The sequence below is a fragment of the Anabas testudineus genome, chromosome 14 (assembly GCF_900324465.2).
Source record: "Anabas testudineus chromosome 14, fAnaTes1.2, whole genome shotgun sequence".
NCBI lineage: Eukaryota > Metazoa > Chordata > Actinopteri > Anabantiformes > Anabantidae > Anabas > Anabas testudineus.
This window is the reverse complement of record NC_046623.1, coordinates 1,802,381-1,820,847: the sequence shown is the minus strand read 5'-3', so window position 1 is coordinate 1,820,847 and position 18,467 is coordinate 1,802,381. Positions and strand designations below refer to the sequence as shown.

The 18,467-nt window shown below is 39.7% G+C and overlaps 2 protein-coding genes across 2 annotated transcripts in view; one reads left to right on the top strand and one right to left on the bottom strand.

Annotated features, from left to right (window-relative positions):
• Positions 1–1,063: 1,063 nt before the first annotated feature.
• tmem218 (transmembrane protein 218) lies at positions 1,064–8,322 on the bottom strand. Its single transcript, XM_026373440.2, has 3 exons — positions 7,848–8,322; positions 7,036–7,138; positions 1,064–2,599 (listed from the first exon to the last, which is right to left on the bottom strand). Exons 1-3 carry the CDS (start codon positions 7,955–7,957, stop codon positions 2,465–2,467), a joined length of 348 nt encoding a protein of 115 aa, XP_026229225.1. The 5' UTR covers positions 7,958–8,322; the 3' UTR covers positions 1,064–2,464.
• Positions 8,323–9,652: 1,330 nt separating this feature from the next.
• Positions 9,653–18,467, top strand: part of pknox2 (pbx/knotted 1 homeobox 2) — a 75,332-nt gene continuing 66,517 nt past the window's right edge. Inside the window, exon 1 of the mRNA XM_026370334.1 lies at positions 9,653–9,787. The gene's annotated coding sequence lies outside the window, so the exon portion shown is untranslated. The remainder of the gene's footprint in view (positions 9,788–18,467) is intronic.

Sequence of the window (18,467 nt, the reverse complement as noted above, 5' to 3'; positions counted from 1 at the left end):
GAGAGAAGGATGGGACAGGGGCGAGAGAGAAAGATTAAAAAGGTGAGGCAGTGTGAGAACGAAAGAGTAAGCCAAGGACTACTGTCACATCTTCTAGATCTAGACTTCAGGGAATGCAAAGACCTTGAGTTTTCAGACTTCGAGACAGAGAGGGGTTGGTATAAACATCTTTTGTGCGTGGTGACCTTGAAATATAAATTGCAGCATAATGTTCTCAAAAAGGCCGTTTTCATGATGAATCCATGTAAAAAAAAAAACAACAACAACAAAACAGTCTGCGTTGAAAGAAAAGTGATTCTTTGCCAGGTCAACCCTCGTCTTCACTTTCACTGCTCTCACAGCCACTCGATTCTCAGCGCCACTTTTCAGTGGGGGCTAAGATCATGTTTTGCGGTAATCATGCGGTCAATTACAGGCAGCAAGTCCCTCCAGGTTGAAAGGTTTCATATCCCCTAACCCACCCTGTTGAAATCCCCCCCAGTTCCCCAGCTTGTGTGAAATCATGCAGTGGATTGTTGTGCAGAAAAAGGACCACAGTATGGAGATGTGGGCTGGAACTAATAGGATTGGTTTTGATTCATTAGATTCTCTTTCATCGTCCTGGTTGGAATTCCACTCCATGTCTCCTCGGGCTTCTCACTTTTAAAATGGAGGTGGGAGGGGGGCAAGTGTTTATAATTGGGTCTCTAGACTGCAAAAGCTCATTACTCTCTATGGAATCATCTGCTTATTTATACCCCATGGAATCAGCATCAGAGGCATGTGAATGTTGCATGTGTTTGTCAAAATAGGGCCAACATAGAGCTTGATATGATTCAATGGTTGTCAAAACGTGGAATCACTAATTATTGCTATGCACAATAGCAAAACACAGGATGTAGCTTCTAAATGCCTTTTCATGAAAAGACTAACTTTTGGTTACATATATAAGGTCTGTTCCATGATGTAAACACTTGAGTTTTAGCTGCATGTTTGATTCTAATTAATCTAATTCTAACAAATCACTTTCTCAATCTTCACTTAAAAATACAACCACAATGTTTTTACAAAGTATTTCCACAAGTAAGAGGTCAGCCTTGTTTTCTTTTTAATACTATCTCACAGGTCACAAACTCATTATTGTTTTAATCTTTTTATGGAATTTATTGACAACAACAAAATAAAAAATAAATCATTGCCACATTTTAAACTTTAGGTGATTACACAGTGATCCACCTTTTTACCCAGAGTTGCTAATTACCTTAAAGACTAGAAGGAAGGTGAAATAGCCACCCTGGGTCTGTCTGAAAGTACCGGCAGCTCTAAAGCTCACATAACCTCATCTGAAAAACTACAAAGCAAAACAATTTGCTTTTATATTTACTACAAAAACAAGTAACTGTTTCAATTAGGGAGCTTTAATGGTGCTGGTAAATGGCTTTTTGTAATATTTGGACACAGCCAGGCCCGATGTTAACCTGTTTCCTATTTGTCCTTTATACTAAGCTAAGTTAGCACCTAGCTAGCTTTACATGCAGTGTACAGATCTGTGGCAGTTAACAATTAAGACAAAAGCAAAGAAAAGAAAAAACTGTCAAATGACACTATAAACCACAGCAACAGCTCCAACTTTGTCCAATACAATTAAGAGCTGAATCACAGGTGCAAAGACATCTGTTAAAACACAGTAATGCCTTAAGCAAACAGCTACATCTAAAGAAAGTTGCAAATTGTCTCAAAATGTAAAGTGGCAAGAAAAAGTATGTGAACCTTTTATTCGTATTATTCTTCTGCAGAGCAAACTCAGAAAAGTTTTGTCAGTCAAAGTAGCTGTACTCCACACCTCTATACTAATATCTTTAAGTTATGGTAACACCTGATGATGAATGACACAATATTATTATATTTTTTTTTGTGTTAAGGCACATATATTTGTTAATACCCTTCACTTAGATAAAGATCACATTTTATGACAAATTAATGTAGAAAACCCTGAAGTCCCGAAGGTTCACATACTTTTTCTTGCCACTCTAGGTTTTACAGACACTTTAAAAAGTGTTTCCATTGGTGAGATACTTCATAACACTATCTGTTCTTTCCATGACAAAGCTACTGTCATTACCTGCTGTCAAACTGAATTAAAGCAGATAAAATGTGCCATGTACCATCACTAACACCATAACGCTGTTACCTCACTTTCACAGTTCTTAAGCATGCAACATATTGTATATGGAGTAAAGTAATAAAGATAAGGCCCTTCAGTTTGACATGGATTTAATGATATAAAGTAAAAAACTGTCACTGCTGGATATCTCATATCTGCTGGTGCATAAACAGGCGCAGCCACCAAACGGTTGGCAATGTACACAACACTAGCTGTCCTGCTGTTTCACCTTATATACATTCTGCAGTCAGCTCTGTCTGCTTGCCTTACGTTGTGTACATCAGTGATGCAATTCGGGTGCCAACTCTGACCCTGGCAGCTTTAGTGTGTTCTTAAGGCCTTGGCGTAGACTGGTTCCAAGTAATGAAAGGGGAGCAGCATAAAGAATGCCACCAGAAAGACCGCGCTCACCACCGCCAGCAGCACATACCGCCCGATGAACAAAGTGTCCACTATCTGTAGAGTAAAGAAAGAATGATACTGTTCAGTGTTAGATGTTCTTCTGAATTACTTACTTCAGAGTAGTTAACAGTAGCTAGTGCAGGAAACACACAGCTATTCAGAAATTCTGCATTTCCACCTTTGGGCACTAGATGTCATGAGAGAGCTTTCATAAAGGAAAGCCTCTGTATGGATGAACAGGGCAATACTGTGACAAGAGGAACTTAATGGTGAAGTAAATGCTGGTCTTAGTTTAACATTAGTTTGAGGTATTATCAACATTTCATTTGAGACGTGTTTCCTTGTCCACTTGTTGTCTGTTTCAAGCAGCAATGTGACAATCAGAGGGAACTGAAAAAGAAGAGGCAGGGGCAAAAATATCAAATGGGATTAGATCTTAGTACTTCACTCTAATAAATAATATAAAAAGTAAAGTACTTATAAGTACATATTGTGTATACATTTGTTTGTGTATTTCTGCCATCTCTGAAAGTGTGACTTGGAGTTTATTTATCAGAAGCAGTATGATGAGAAAAGACTTGAAGCAGTACACCTGTACACACTGGACTTATCAGACTGAAATTCACACCTTCCCCAGTTAACCTAACTTGCGTACCTTTGGATTGGACTGTGGAAGACAATGAGGAGGTGTAGAAAGGCCCCATCTCTGTGCTGTTGCACTCTTCTTCATTTAGAGTTTAGACAGATAATCAGAAAGCTGTGTTGTTCCTGCCGTCTTGTCATTTTGAGGTTGAGAACCCCAGGATGTTTTGTTGTGGGATGCACGTGCATAGCAGTTGTTGTGCTGTGCAGCAGCATTTTATCAGGGCTCTGTACCACACTGTGTCGCTTCGACACATTCCACACAAACAGACACATTTACATCGACATGCTGTTCCAGCCCTAGAATTTAGTTTTAAACACATGTCAACTTGTGATAGATATTCACTTCATGTGACTAATTTAGAAGGCTGAAGCCGTGTATACTTTTATGATGCTGGAGGAGGTTATCTTCTGGATGATCTCTTAAAGGCTTGTATTAACAGGAGCCCTATTCATGCATCTCTGTTAATGTTTGAAGACACACTTGTGAAAATGTGAACTCATCCTATAAGTTAGGGCAGGTTTGGAGTTTATAACGATTTAACTAACACTTCACTGATAGCTAGTTCATTTTTAGATCATGAGTCACCGATGACTACATAAATACAAACTGTGAAAACGTCCTTAAGCCACATAATACTCCAGCCCTACCACTGACTAAAGAGAGATTTCACATGGACTCTTATGGGATTAGATTTGGTCTGTGAGAGTGCATGTGTGTGTGTAATAAATTTGCTGGTCTCTAGGTGGGGTGGGGATGATGTATGCCGTCTCTGATGGACGCATTTAACACATCTCACTTTTTAATTTGCCAATTACGCAGCAAGCAGGAACCCAAAGTGTGGGCCATGTTTTATTAATGTGCCATTGAGCGCACAGGTGGGAGCAGGCAGGCTGGCGTGGGGGGGCAGAGGACTGGGAGTGGGGGGTCTGGGACTGGCCTAATTGGCACTATGATATTTTACTTTTGTTTAACAGCAAGAGGTTAGACATTTCTACACAGTCTGCACATGCACACTTACAGCACACACACACACACACACACACACACACACACACACACACACACACACACACACACACACACACACACACACACACACACACACACAGCAAGTCACATTAGCCCTCTGCCTGTAACTACATTTTCAGGCTTTTCTATGTGTTCACTGAAAAACAGTAGACAAGAAATTATGTTGCACATGCACACTTACAGCACACACACACACACACACACACACACACACACACACACACACACACACACACACACACACACACACACACACACACACAGCAAGTCACATTAGCCCTCTGCCTGTAACTACATTTTCAGGCTTTTCTATGTGTTCACTGAAAAACAGTAGACAAGAAATTATGTTGCACATGCACACTTACAGCACACACACACACACACACACACACACACACCCACACACACACACACACACACACACACACACACACACACACACACAGCAAGTCACATTAGCCCTCTGCCTGTAACTACATTTTCAGGCTTTTCTATGTGTTCACTGAAAAACAGTAGACAAGAAATTATGTTGATGATAAATATATGATTATGAATCCACAATGTACCTTTGTTTAAATACTTTTTTGGAACATATAGTACACAGTATAACCAAGTATATCCAGATGTAATCTTTTTTCTATTTTTTTGTTTTGAATTTTATTTATTGAAGTACAAAACCAATACTTCACTATAAGTACTCCACTACAAAATACATGCTCTAAAATTTACTTTAAGTATAAAAGTAACAACACAAAACAAAACACTGCATTTTAAACACACTTGAATTTGATATGGCACATGAAGTTATAGTAATAAATAAAGAAAATTGTGTTACCTAGCAACTTGGCATAGAGCTGAAACAGTAGTTGGTAAAAAAACTGCCAGGTGATTAATACATAATCATTTATTAGTTGATTACACTGTATTATGTATTGAGAATCTGTAAAGTAACTGAAGCTGACAGTTAAATGTAGTGGAGTAAAAATCAGTGATGTAAAAGACAATGCATATTTAATTAACTATTCAACCTATTTACAGTTAGAATAACTAATAACCTGATAATTAAAATCTGATTAACAATATAAAACATAGTATAATCTTAAGATTTTACTGATCCACGATGTGAAATTCATAAGCTACTGTACACAGCATTATATTTAAGGGGTTCAAGTAAGAGCCACTGTTACCAATGGCAACATTAAAGTGAACACATTAATCAATAATTAAAATCCAATAATATCATATTCATTATAGTCAAATGAACAATTCTGTATATTTTTACCTTTACTATTTCAAGTGGTTTTCCAGATAATACTTTTGTGATTTTACTTTTGAATGCATATATTTCGAACGCAGGACTTGTTCTTTTATTATTCTACACTGCGGTAATGTGGTACTTTTATTTAAATTATCTCTGTACTTCTTACACCACTGTTAAAAATTATCCAATCCTAAATTGCTCTGAGTTGTAGTAAAAAGTAGTAGTTAAAACACCAAATTAAAAAAAAACTAGTCAAGTACAAGTAACTCAGTACTTGTATAAATAATAGACTACCAATTTAGAAAGATTTTCAACGAGAAAACATAAAATCCCTCTAGTCAAATAATAATGTACAGTATCCTACATTGAATTTTTATTTCTAGTCTCTTTTAAACACTGGAGTATTATTCTAATAGGAGCGAGTTAAATGTACTTGTCAGCCTTGTACAGAAATCCAGAAAGTCACATTCTGCTCTCTGTTGCTGGTCTGGTATCTGCCATTGCACAGAGGCTATAAAACATGAGCTGGCCAGGATGGGGTTCTGCTCTGCTATTTCTATGGGGTGGCAGCTTGCTTGGCAGATCTGGCCGGCTTATTGGCACGACCCGGAGGCAACATGGGGGAGTGTTTGTTCTGTGTTGCTGTTGGACTAAGATAAAGCAGAGCAGGCTTTTTACGACAAGCATGTACTCAGAAGCGCGCACACAATGGCACACACTATTTACAGGCCTACGGTTCTGTGAATTTGGGCTTTTATTAGAATTAAGGTTATACTTGGGAAAGGCTGTTTACGTGCACTTAACTCAAACTTATGTATGAATAAATACTTCAGCTCTAACTTACAACAGAACATGATCTGAGCTTCTCCTTTTGAGATTTTGCCCACACACACACACACACACATTTGTTTCATGTATTGTTTGTATGTTTTATATTTAATATATTATTTTATACTGTATATTAAAGAATGAATGTTACATATTTGTGATTAAAAATGTTTTTGGCAGCACAAATGATCATGAGATAACCGCTCAGCAGTTTATTCAGAGGCTGTGAATCCTTATTTTCCACTCTTTGTTTTGTACCCAAACATTTGCTGGTAATTAAAGCCAAATGGCCTCACAACAAGACTGAAAACATCCCAGGCCTGCTTTTTTCAACTGACGCGCATTACATAGTGATTATCCACCAGCCACAATTAACAGATGATAATAACACAAGTCTCTGTGTGTTTATGCAGTAAATGGTGTGAAATCATAATGAAGGAAGCTTTCTTTACTTTACTGTGGTTTATCCACTTTCTTTGTGTATTGCAATGTCAGATCATTATTTTAACACCTTACAAAAAAAAGTTGTTCACATTTCCAAAAGTAAAAATATTTCTATGCTTTTTAATAGTAAAACTTACTCATTCATCCTCTACACAGGACACTAATCATGCATTTAACTGTAATGTGCTGACAATGTAAACGGAGCCTATATGTAATTGACATAATACATAATAAATAAAGCACTTATGTTGTGACATTGTGGGATCAGTGAATGGGGCTCACCTCTATTTGTTTGAAAGGTGAAGTTGTCTCCGGGCTTCGAGGAAAAAACACCAATGCCAGAGTGATGGTGAGAGCCACAAGGAAAATGGGGATAACTCCTAACCTGGTGGGAGTAGCAGGAGGTAGAACAGTTAAAACAAAGAGGGTATTACGGCAACGGCATTCTTTGCTGTTGTTTTAACAAGGCGTTAACTTCTCAATCAAGTAAATAGCAGCATGTTTCACCTCATTTTCACTTTACTGTATCTACAAATAACAGAAGTGCACCGTGTTTGTCACTGTGCATTTTGTGCAAAAGACAGTTGGTTTCTGGTAGCAGAAGCCAATTGGTATAATTTAAGATATTTTAACTCAGGAAAGGTTGCTATTGCTAAGAACTATGATGACATAGACATAGAACGGTCTACACACCAGTTTGAGACTTTAATTGACTGTATTCCAGTTGTTAGTTTCTCTATACTTCTACATTTCCCATCCCTAAAACACACAGCTCAGATCAAAAGTGACATGTGAGCATATGTGGTGTATTACTGTGGAAGAAAAGATACCTGATGAAGCAATATTTTGCCGAAAGTAACACTAAAACTCAATACTGCCGTTCATTTAGTTGTTAGTGTTCCAGAAAATATATGGTGCGAACAACATGCAAGACAGCGTTAAAAGTGGCCGTAATTTCTAAGGAATACGGCAGTGACCAAGTCACATGAGAACAATTGCCTTGATCGGGGCTATTCGTCTATATCAACAACTATTTTCTAATCGTGTGTGACTAAGGAGTGTGTATAGCTGCTGGAGTCTCTGTTCTCACTCACTTTGCTGGTCCAGATGCTCTCAGCAGCACCAACCCAAACACGAGTGCCGCAATCCAAACAACAGCTATAACGAAAACGCCTGTACCGACCTCCAACACGGTATTTGCCATTTTCCCAAAACAAGTTAAATAGAGTTTTGTCGGCAGACAGAGCAGTTAATCAACTAGGTCAATAATATAACATTTTACGACCCACGCCCGTGACATTATTAGGCAGTACTTTAGTTAAACTAGTCAGACTGTAGCTTCAACAGCTAGCGTTAGCGGTAACTAAGCCGCCGTTGTGTGGGTACGTTAGCTGGTGCTGCTGTGCATGCGCTGGTATGCTTAAACCAACCGTCGGGTAGTTATTAGAAAATATTAAATTCATAGTTTTGTTGCCGTAGAAATGTCTCGTTGCGCCATTTATCTACCAGCTCACTGGGAGTAGCTAATTACTGCCATGGGTTAGGTTAGCCCTCTCTCTCTCTCTCTCTCGCTCTCGCATCTTGTGCTTCCTGGTAACAGCAAACTACAGCGTCATTGGATGGACGATTTGGAGACTAGCCAATCAAAATGGACGTTACTGAGAAGCATTTCGTTCTGTTTTGTTGAGCATGGAAACGTGTATTCAGCGCTACACATGTTTTTATCATCTTCTAACGAATATGATGCATTTCTTATAACCTTTTGGTCCTGTTAGGCTGCTCCAACATCATAGCTATGTCTGAACTGTTGTTAGTGTGATAGTATTAGTTTAATGTGAACCACTGACTACTGGACTGTACAGTATAAAGTTGTTAAAACCTAATGCTATATACTTGCTAATATACGAAATATTGTAGTTAGCTACAAGTAAGCTAGTTTGACTTGATCTACGTATGCAATACATACATGTAATATTTATACCTCTGCAACCTAAAGTATACAAGAGAATGACTTTTCTTGCTTTCTGTCCTCTTGCACTTATTAATGCAGACCGACAGAGGGCTGGCCTGATCTGAAATTCAAAGGTATGTGTGAGTGTGTGCTGGTGCACCGGTGGTGCCTCTGCGGGTTTACTGGAAGAAGACATGCTGCCTTTAAGGGAGCTTCGTAAGATCCAAACACCAAGTGTTCGTTAATGACTCGGATGCTGTGAAAACAGACTTTATTTATGAGATATTTAGAGCACTGACTGCAAAGAATTAAAAAGAAACATAGGTAGCACACCAACTGTGTGATAATTTTATCTGATCCTTATTAACACTAATTGAGTGGATAAAATCAGCACTGGCTAAATAAAGAAATGTCACATCTGAGATTATACTTATACTTTCATATAGGAAATTGTTGTTCTGGTGACTGATAGACTGGAAAGTTAGTATAACTGGAAAAAAAAAAAAAGAAAGCTAAAATTACCAGGGGGTTTAATGGATTTCCTTTGAACAGATTAGGCTAAACCTGAAGCGTCATCTTCTTCACAGACTGAAGTAACTGTCACAACCTTTGTCACCCAGCAGGGATGCTGTTGCCATTTCTAATCACACAAGTTAATTTTTGTTTGCTTGTCATGTTAAACAGTGTCCGTGTTCAAGCCAACATATAACATAATGGATGGCGATTGCTTGTGCCTGTGTGGGTGATTGTTGCTTATGAGTTCCTTTCGGTGTATAAACTGACAGTGTTGTGCATCTGATCAGGAACAACCAGAAAGGGTTCCATCACTTCCTGTGCTTTCAGGTGTTGCCATAACGGGAAGCCTGGACGCAAACATCCTTTCACACGCGCGCGGGCCCACGCAGGATTGTCGTATTTCCCACGGACACGGGAAGGCATCAGCAGCCCGGTGTTGGGAGAACGGGGAGCAAGAGATGGAGATGGAGGTGGGAGGGGCCTGGCACGGCTGACGTCACCGGCTGTGTGGAGGAGTATAGGCTGTGCTGTCAGCCCAGTGTCAGTCTGATGAAGATTGGCATGCAGGTAAGCTGTCATTCATTTTCAATGTCAGTGCATGGGAGCAGGGCTTTACCACTCCAGCGTCCTTTTCTCCCCTTTCCCCCCCTTCATTTCAAAAGGCAGGACATTATTCATACAGTCAGACAGCCAGCCAGCCAGGCCAGAGTGAGGGAGAGTGAGGGAGGGGGGGGGGGAGAGAGAGAGAGAGTGAGAGTGAGAGAGAGAGAGAGAGCATGAGGGAGGGGTGAAGTAGAGGAGGGGGTGAAGAAAGAGAGAGGAAAGGAGAGGAGATGCATTTTTGTGCTGGACTGAAAGACTAGTGGATTTTTTTTTTTTTCTGTTTGTTTCTTGAGCTTGATGCGTTTGGATTTATTTAAAAAAAAAAAAATGTGTCGGTAATGTTTCTAATGCATTTTGTCTGGGATGTGTTGTATTTTGCAGAGGATTCTTTTGTTAGGGGGGAAAAAAAAAAAAAAGGTTGCAATGTGAGGAAATACTAATAATTTAGTGAGCGGCTCGGTCCGAATAAGCGCAGAGCTGCAGGGGAGCTGGCGTTTTTATTTGTGCGCCTTTGTTAATTAGCGCGGAAACGCACATGGCATTGAGACTGTGAAATTAACAGTGAATATGTGATGATGTGACTCTTCCGCGTTGTGTTGTCTCCTCTTTTCGCCACTACTGCGATTCTCCTTAAGTTGTGAGGTGGGTTTAATTTGAATAAAAATAAAAAAAAAAAAAAGAAAAGATGAATAAATATATGTATGCTTTTATTTTGAATGGAAAGTTGATGTTGGTGAAAATGGATTTTCAGCGTAAAATAACTAATTGAAAGTCAATTCGGCTTTTTTTTAAATTTTCCTACAATAAATGTTCTTATGGTAGTGTCTGTGTGTGCTGTGTCTGTGGTTTGTGACACAACACAAATAAACGCAACATTTTACTAAACTGGAAAGGAAAAAGCTGGAGTTGGAAATTAAGCTTTTTTATTTTTATTATGATTAAATATGAATGTAATGGCTTTTGTGTCCATTTGCACTTCATCTACAACAGTTTTTCAAAGTAGAACTGAGTCAACTAAGTTGTTTTTTGTGCAACACTACTCTCTTGTATTTACTTCATAGAAAATTAGATTTTAAAGGTCAAACAGGAAGTTTACTCCTGTCTTCATTAAATATCTATTTTGATTCCTTGTTCAAACTGTCTGCATGTCAGTGAGGTCTAATGTTTACTCCCAGCCTGCCCGGCGCGCAGAAACTCTCTAGACCGAACACTGGCCTTCTTTGTGTGCCACTCACCGCTCTCTATTTCAGATGACTGGTTTATTCCACATTTGCTTGGATGACTGTTTCACTCGCAGGAGACGTTTGACTGGCACAAAATGCCGTTAGTGTGATTTAGTGTCGCTCTGTGTCTGTCCAACAGCTTGTCTCTTGCACTTTGCAAGCCTGCACTATTTGATTGGAATGATCTTGTCATTGAAAATGCTCAGATTTGCAGGTCGTTAGCTGTGTTTTGGCAGCTCTGCAAGTCAAACTGAGTCATATTGTCTGTTCAGTCACTGTCAAGCTCTGCTCTGAGACCCTCATATATCACGTAACTATATACAGATTTGACATTTACATTAAAAAGAAATGCTGGTTGATAAAATGTAAAGTTCAGGCAAACTTCACTGTCACTTTTGTGTCACAGTTTCATTGTGGTATTGCAAAATGAAGGCCCCCCTTTGCAGCAGAGCGCTGGGAGTACATTAGCTTCATTAAATATGCCGGAACCATTTGTTTACTAATCATCTGCTTCCCTGAGAAATCACAATGGCGATTTAGACCACTTTAGCTCCCTCCGTCAGGCACATTCGGCAGGTGCAGAGTGCTGAGCGTCAAATCCCATGAGGAGCCCTAACACGCACCCCCTCTGTGAAAGTAAATGCTTTCAAAGACACTGTTGTTGTTGTTGTCGTTACTGTGAGTCGCTGCTGAAAAACCAAAAAAAAAAAAAAAAGAAGGGTCTGTTACCTTTTACACTATTCAAATGATTGTGTACCTTTGTCAGCATGTCAAAGTGGATGATTCAGCTGGGAATAAACTACACACACACACACACGTACACAATCACATCACCCTCAGTGATGTTTGTTCTTTGTTGTCATGTACCCCACACGGCTCTACATATTGTCAGATCGGGATAATGCCAATTTAGTTTATCTCCAAAAACCCCGCTGAGATCTTAATTGATGATTTGTGTCATTGGACAAGCAGCCCCGGGGCAAATTCACTGCTGCAAAAAATACTGTGACGCTATTTGCATATTCCCGTTCCTGCTATATGGGTAAATGACATCATGAGGTGTGATGCTGTGCATTCCAGCAGCTTTTGGGGTGATAATCACAAATAAAGCGATTCAGTCACACTAAATGAAGGAAGTAAACAGAGCGAGGAAAGCATATGTTACAAACCAATTTAAGCATTTATGTATGGCCATAAAGCAATTGAGGAAATTAAACCACAAGCAAATGTCTAGTCATTTTGCTATGCCTTTGCTTCTAATTCCACTCTGCATGGTGCCACTGGAATCAATTCATCATTTTTTCAGAAGGTCTTTTTTTTTCTTCTGTTGAGGATCTTGTAAGACTAATAGGCCTGACTTTTCAGCATGTTTTTATCTTAGCATGAGATTTTGAGATATCTAATTGTTTTTAAGGGGCCTCACTTTTTTTAAAATCAGACTGGAAAATAAAAGAGAGAGGATGTTCAGAATTATTTATAAGGCCTAAATCTGCTGGGAATCCTCAGCGGAGTGCATCTAGGTTCTGTTCCGGGGCCGTGAGCAATGTGATGTAGGCTACTTTTCTCATGTTCAATAGCGCAGCGATCCTTAAGACAGTTGTGTTGTGTTGCATGTTTTGGCCCCTCTGTCTGGGCCCTTGCAGGTCATGCCTACTAAGCCTGCTTGATCCCTATTGCTCTCAAGAGGAGGCAGAGGCCTGTTTATACCGTCAGACAGCTCGGCTTAAGGACAGCCCTTGCATGCTTACCCTTGCTCATTCCACAGCCAGTGCTGCGTTGGCATGGCTCTAAGTAAGCCACCAGGGAGCGGGTGGGGTGGGGTGGTGGGGTTCGAAGAGAGATGGATTGGCTTGATTTATGCTCCAAGAGAAGCAGCAGGCAAATTTAATGATCCTCCATACTCTCAACATCACGAAGCTTTGTTTCTGGAAGGACATAGAGATGTGATTAAAATACTCGCTTTATGGGGCTGTGGCGTGGTTAACAAGTTCAGAAGCTGCAGTCAGTAGTGTCAGTGGACTAACTTTTATTTGAAATAGAACCAACCTAGAAAACTGTGTGCGGAATACATTCCAAACTATGTATCCAGGTGAGATTATGAATATGTTTAGTAACAAGCACAGAAACTTGCAGTTTGGGATAAATCCCATCTTGTACTGCTTTACTGCACAATGTGTAGTTACAGCAGCATGTTATCTCAATATTGCAGGGGCCATTTGTCATCAGAACATCCTCTGCTAAAAAAGAAAAAAGAAAAGAAAGAAAGGCTGCATGTAAAAAATCCATAGTCTCCACAATGTGAATTGGTGATTGATTAGACCTGAGCACATTTGAATCAATTGGCCTTGCAGACCTCAAACAAACTTTTAGAAATGCTCCTCTCTGCACAATTATATGAGATGTGTGCTTGAAACAGTGAATGTCACAGCATGGAAGAAGTCATACAAAGACTTTAGTCATTAGGTAATGATTTTAGCATCAGTACTCTGATTGAATTCCTTTTTTTACAGACAGAGGAAATAAAAACCCAGCGGGGACGCATTCCATAAACTAAGTCGAAGTTATGGCATAGACTGGAGGAGCCCAATACGCTTAGGTTTTTCACCAGCAGGATGAGAGAGTGTTTACTGTGGGTGAAATGTATTTCAAAGATGCATCAGTAGGCTTTTTCCTAACTCTGTCTTCAGTGTTCTTTCTAGTTTGTATAAATTGCTTTTGATTTCATTATTTTTGCACTGAAAACAATTAAAACATAGTATTTTTAGACATCTGTGCTTATTATTCAAAGATCAAGCACAAAATCAAATTAGCAGCAGCTTATTATATATTCAGAATCTAAATACATTTAAAAAGACTCTGAAGCTCATTGTGCCTTTGGTTCTTATCTCTGGTAGAATGTCGATAATCCTAATAAATGAGTAGAGCTTCACACAGAGAAATATGAAGCCTGCCAGTAAATCCTGAATTTATTATATTCGAGAGTCCCGGTAACAGCTGAGCTGGGTGAGGTTCAAAATATTTGATTTGAATTCAACAGCAGATCATAGCAGAGAAAATCCCTGCAAGCGCTGTGCGCCTGCATATTTGTGCTCCCCTCAGAAAAATGAATAAAATGCACAGGCCAGACTGGTGTCGTCGCCGTTGGAAAAAAAGAAATCTCCCACTGTGTGGTACTCTTTAAAACTTTTCAACGTGAAATGTCATCAGCGCTGCTCTTCCGCGCCCCTGCACACCTTCAGTGGCAGCAGCAGCTTTTCTGTTGCCAGCCGCAGATGTACGTTTGCGACTTGGCGCCATTAGCAAGAGCGCCGTTGCACTAACGTGTTCCTTGTTTTGCTGAAGCGTCAGCCTTACCCGCACTGCAGGTACAGTTTAGCACTAGCTGTTTTTCAGCACTGCTGTACTGCTGCCAGCAGGAAAAGTTGCTCCTCCTTTGTGAGTCACAGTATGTTTTGTTACAAAGTTTTTACAGCCAAGTACACATCAACAGAAAATGTACTAAGGTAACTTTTATCAGCATTGTGAAGTGCTTTTGCATCCCTGATTGCCAATCTTTCCTGTGTTCACATCCGTGTTAACACACAGAGGAGCTTGGGGAAATGACAGGTTAGGCACCCGAGACGCAACATGGGCAAAGTGTGCACAAGAGATGAAAAAAAATGGCCTCTTTCAAAGTGTGGTAGACGGCCTTCTAAAGTCATCCTGCTTTGATCACTTGGCACGGCAGCTCATTGAAGTCCGCTGCCGCACTTTGAATAGAAATGCAACAACGGTTAAGTTGTGACCTCCAAACGCTATTTACTGGAGCACGGTTCCATTTTTCCGAATCCTCTCCAAAGATATTATTCAAGTGTGTTGCTCTTTCTGCCACTCACATCTCATCTGAATGCTTCAGCCTATTGCACTCTAGGACACCACTGATCAGAAGGACAATATTTTCACTCAGTCTATAGCTGCTCCTTTATATTGACATTAGACTTTAACAAAAGCGGCTTTCTCTTCAAATCCATTTGTATACCTTACTGTTAATCTCTATGCGATCTTTGCAGATGCCTGATGGAACACTTGTTAGTGTGTAAGCTCTTAGGTGAAACAGTGGCTTATCAACAGACTTTGGGAAAAGCATTATGCAGTGGCAAGGACAGAATAATTTGCTCTAATGCGTTTTAGTGATCGCTCTTATTAGCTGTAAATGACTTCCTTTATGTAGTCCTGTCCCCAGCTATAAAAGTGCCAAGATTTTATGACAGCACAGGCTTCAGCTGAAGTGCATTTCATTTTCCTGGGGAAGGCTATGTCTTTTACAGGTTTCATAAGACTTGTCGCTCTGAAAATATTAAAGGAAGACTGCACTATTTCATTCCTGCATTATGTTTCATTAAAGCATTTTGATCTCCTGGAGTGATTCTGGATTCAAATGAGTTTATATCAGTGAAGAAAAGATCTAAGTGTCTCTGATGCTGTCATACAGTGTCATGAGTTAAACTGTTTAGCTGCTGTCTTAAACTTAAAATGCAGCTGATGCTACAAAATGTGAAAATATGAAGAATAACCAACTGCAGATACTGGGACAAGTGACAGCTCGTACAGCCAGTCCCATAAACCCCTTGTAGACGTGAATCTGACAGCATCTGAATGTGTGAACTTCATGTCTGAATTAGAGCTCATGTCACTTTTCTGTAAAAAGTCAGTCTTACTAGGTTTTTTATGTATCCCTTGCAACAATACAGACATTATTATCAAGCCAACAAATTCTTTTACACTTCAACTGGCCCTAAACGTTGATACCATATAGTGCTCCTTTATGCTGGTTTGTTATTATAATAACTGTTGAAAGATGGACTTGTATATTGTAGCTTTAAGCAAACTGCAGTTCCATGACTCCATTTATAGATACACCATAAATATGTTCAATGCCAGACGTCACCGTGAAACACTGTTTTTCATTTGCACTCACTTTAAAGACATACTGAATTTTCAAAATCATTGGAAATCTCCAGCTAAAACGTTTCTGCCTGTCAGTGCAATGTGCGTTGGATATGGTAAACTTTTGTTTTAGGGAGAGAACGAAAGAGTTTTACAAGTGAAGGTAATTAGCTCCGAGTGTTTCTTTGTCAGTAATGTGTGGGGGCAGTGGGTAATGTCCAAATAAAGACGTCTGGGAAAGAGTCATTTTTGTCCAATCATACAGTACCTTGATTATTCTGAACATCAGCTGTCTGTACGAGCCACGTGGAACTCGGTGATTGCTGTCTTGGCCGTATTCATCGTCCTTGATTTCTCGTCTCCTCACTCCATTACATTCAGAACATTATGCCTTTGCTGAGAGTGTAAAGCGACATGAGCACCAGTGACATTAACCTCGAGTTGGAATCTGTAGAGCACATGAAGAGCTGATAGTTGCTTTAGTGTTTTTCCTCCCATTTATATTCTTATCTGTTTTGTTTTCCGACACCTACATGAAGACATCTCTTCCAAGAAAATGTTCCCTCCTATTGTGCTGGTGTTTGGTGTGAATTAGAAAACCTGGCATTCCTGTCGAAAGTGATTTGTACTGTATTGTTTGCGAGTCTGTTTTCTGGACAACTCTGAGCTTTGTTGACTGCTCTCCGAGTATCATGTTTGGCCTGAAGCTTTAGACTCTGCAAGTAATCATGAGTCAACTGAGGCAGTCCATGGAGACTTGGACTGGTTAATGGGTGACAGTGGGTTCCGCATGAGTGTGAAGATGACGTGTATACTCCTGAGTCACTTAAATGTGGTTTTAGTTAGAGGTCAGTGAGACAGCCCTGCTTCAGAGAATGTCTGTTTATCCTCTACAAATCTTCATTTGTACCTTTTTCTTTATAGGTGCCTATATTTCCCCCCACTTAGCTGTTTATTAATTGTATTACATTTTCCTGTGCCCTTTTACCGTCTGCGGCGGCAGTGACTCAGTCATCAAGTTTGCATCTCCTCCAGAGTATCCAAGCGAAGCTGTGATACATTTCCTTCCTTCCGCTACGAGCAGAATGAGTGCCGACATATTAACCAGTTAAACTCAGTTTCCAGGCTGTCACTTCCTATCACAGAAACGGTTTATACCAAAATTCAAGGGGAAAAAAAAACTGATTACTGTGGAGTCTCTGTTTCCTGTGATTTGCGGTGGCAGGCACAAAATTTGTCAAAGAAAACAGTGCTGTGTTCAGTATAGTTTAGACAGTGTTGCTGGCTAACCGCACCACAGCTCTGACTTCAGAAGTGGTAATATTTAATGACTCTGCACCACGCGTCTCAATATGTGAGCGCTTGACTCGTTGCGCCGCTCTTCCTGTTTTGCAGCGTCTTTTCTGATTCGCTGCTGCCGGAGAGACCCCAAGGCTCCCGAGCCGTGTCGCCTTTCAAGTTATAATGTAAGCATGTCAGATTTTGTGGAGTGTGTGAAGAGGCTCCGGCACAATTATCACAACAGACACATTGCTGTAAATGAATGTAAGCAGAAAGCAGTTTATTTCCAGCAGCTGTTCCTTAGCACGTTCTGTGTTCTGTTATTGATTTATTCTCACAAATTGTCAGAAATAATGCTCTGACAAAACCCTTAAAACATGTATTTGTGTTAGTTTTAATCAAGAAAATATTCCTTAAAATCATATCAGGGTGAGCAGACATGATTTCACATGTTAATTGCAGCACTGTGAACTAAAACTGAGAGAGAGAGAAGTGACTGAACCCCCTTTTTCTAAAGCAAGACTTCTTTTCCACTACAAAGAATAATTACTTTCTTCAACTCCCGCTCCATAATTGGTTACTACTCTTTTATCTTATCTATGTGTGCATAATTATCACAGTCATCATATTAGATTATTTCATGCATAATAAATGAACTCAAACTGTGTGTGGGGTAATTAGCATGTTAGGATATGTGGCTCGATAAGAGGTTTTGCTCCCTCACAGATCGCATTGTACAAGACATTCCTGAAAAGTGAGAATTGCCTAAAGAATGGGGGCTCTCAGACTTACATTGCTATACGTTAGTCATGTAATGTATCTTGTAATGCATTTTACTTTTGATTTAGGATCCAGAGCAGACAGTAGTTTATATGCAGAAGACATAACAAGACGTAGGAACATAATGGAGACTATTGTGAAAGACAGACCAGTATGCTACTTGACTTTGGCAGATGTCTGCTGTGGAGATCGTTTCCAGTCCGAATGACAGATGTAGCATCAATTGAGTTGAGATTTCACAATAAGCAGATTGTAATGGTAGATATGTACTGTCAGTTGTCAGAGGTAGTAGGAGTACACTAACTCGATACTCATGGAAAGGTGTATCAAAAGTACTTTAAAACAAGTACTAACACTGCAAATTGTTTTTTCAAGGCATGTTCTAACATTTGCATAAGTATAATTATTACTCGATGCTGTTGAGAAGATACTGT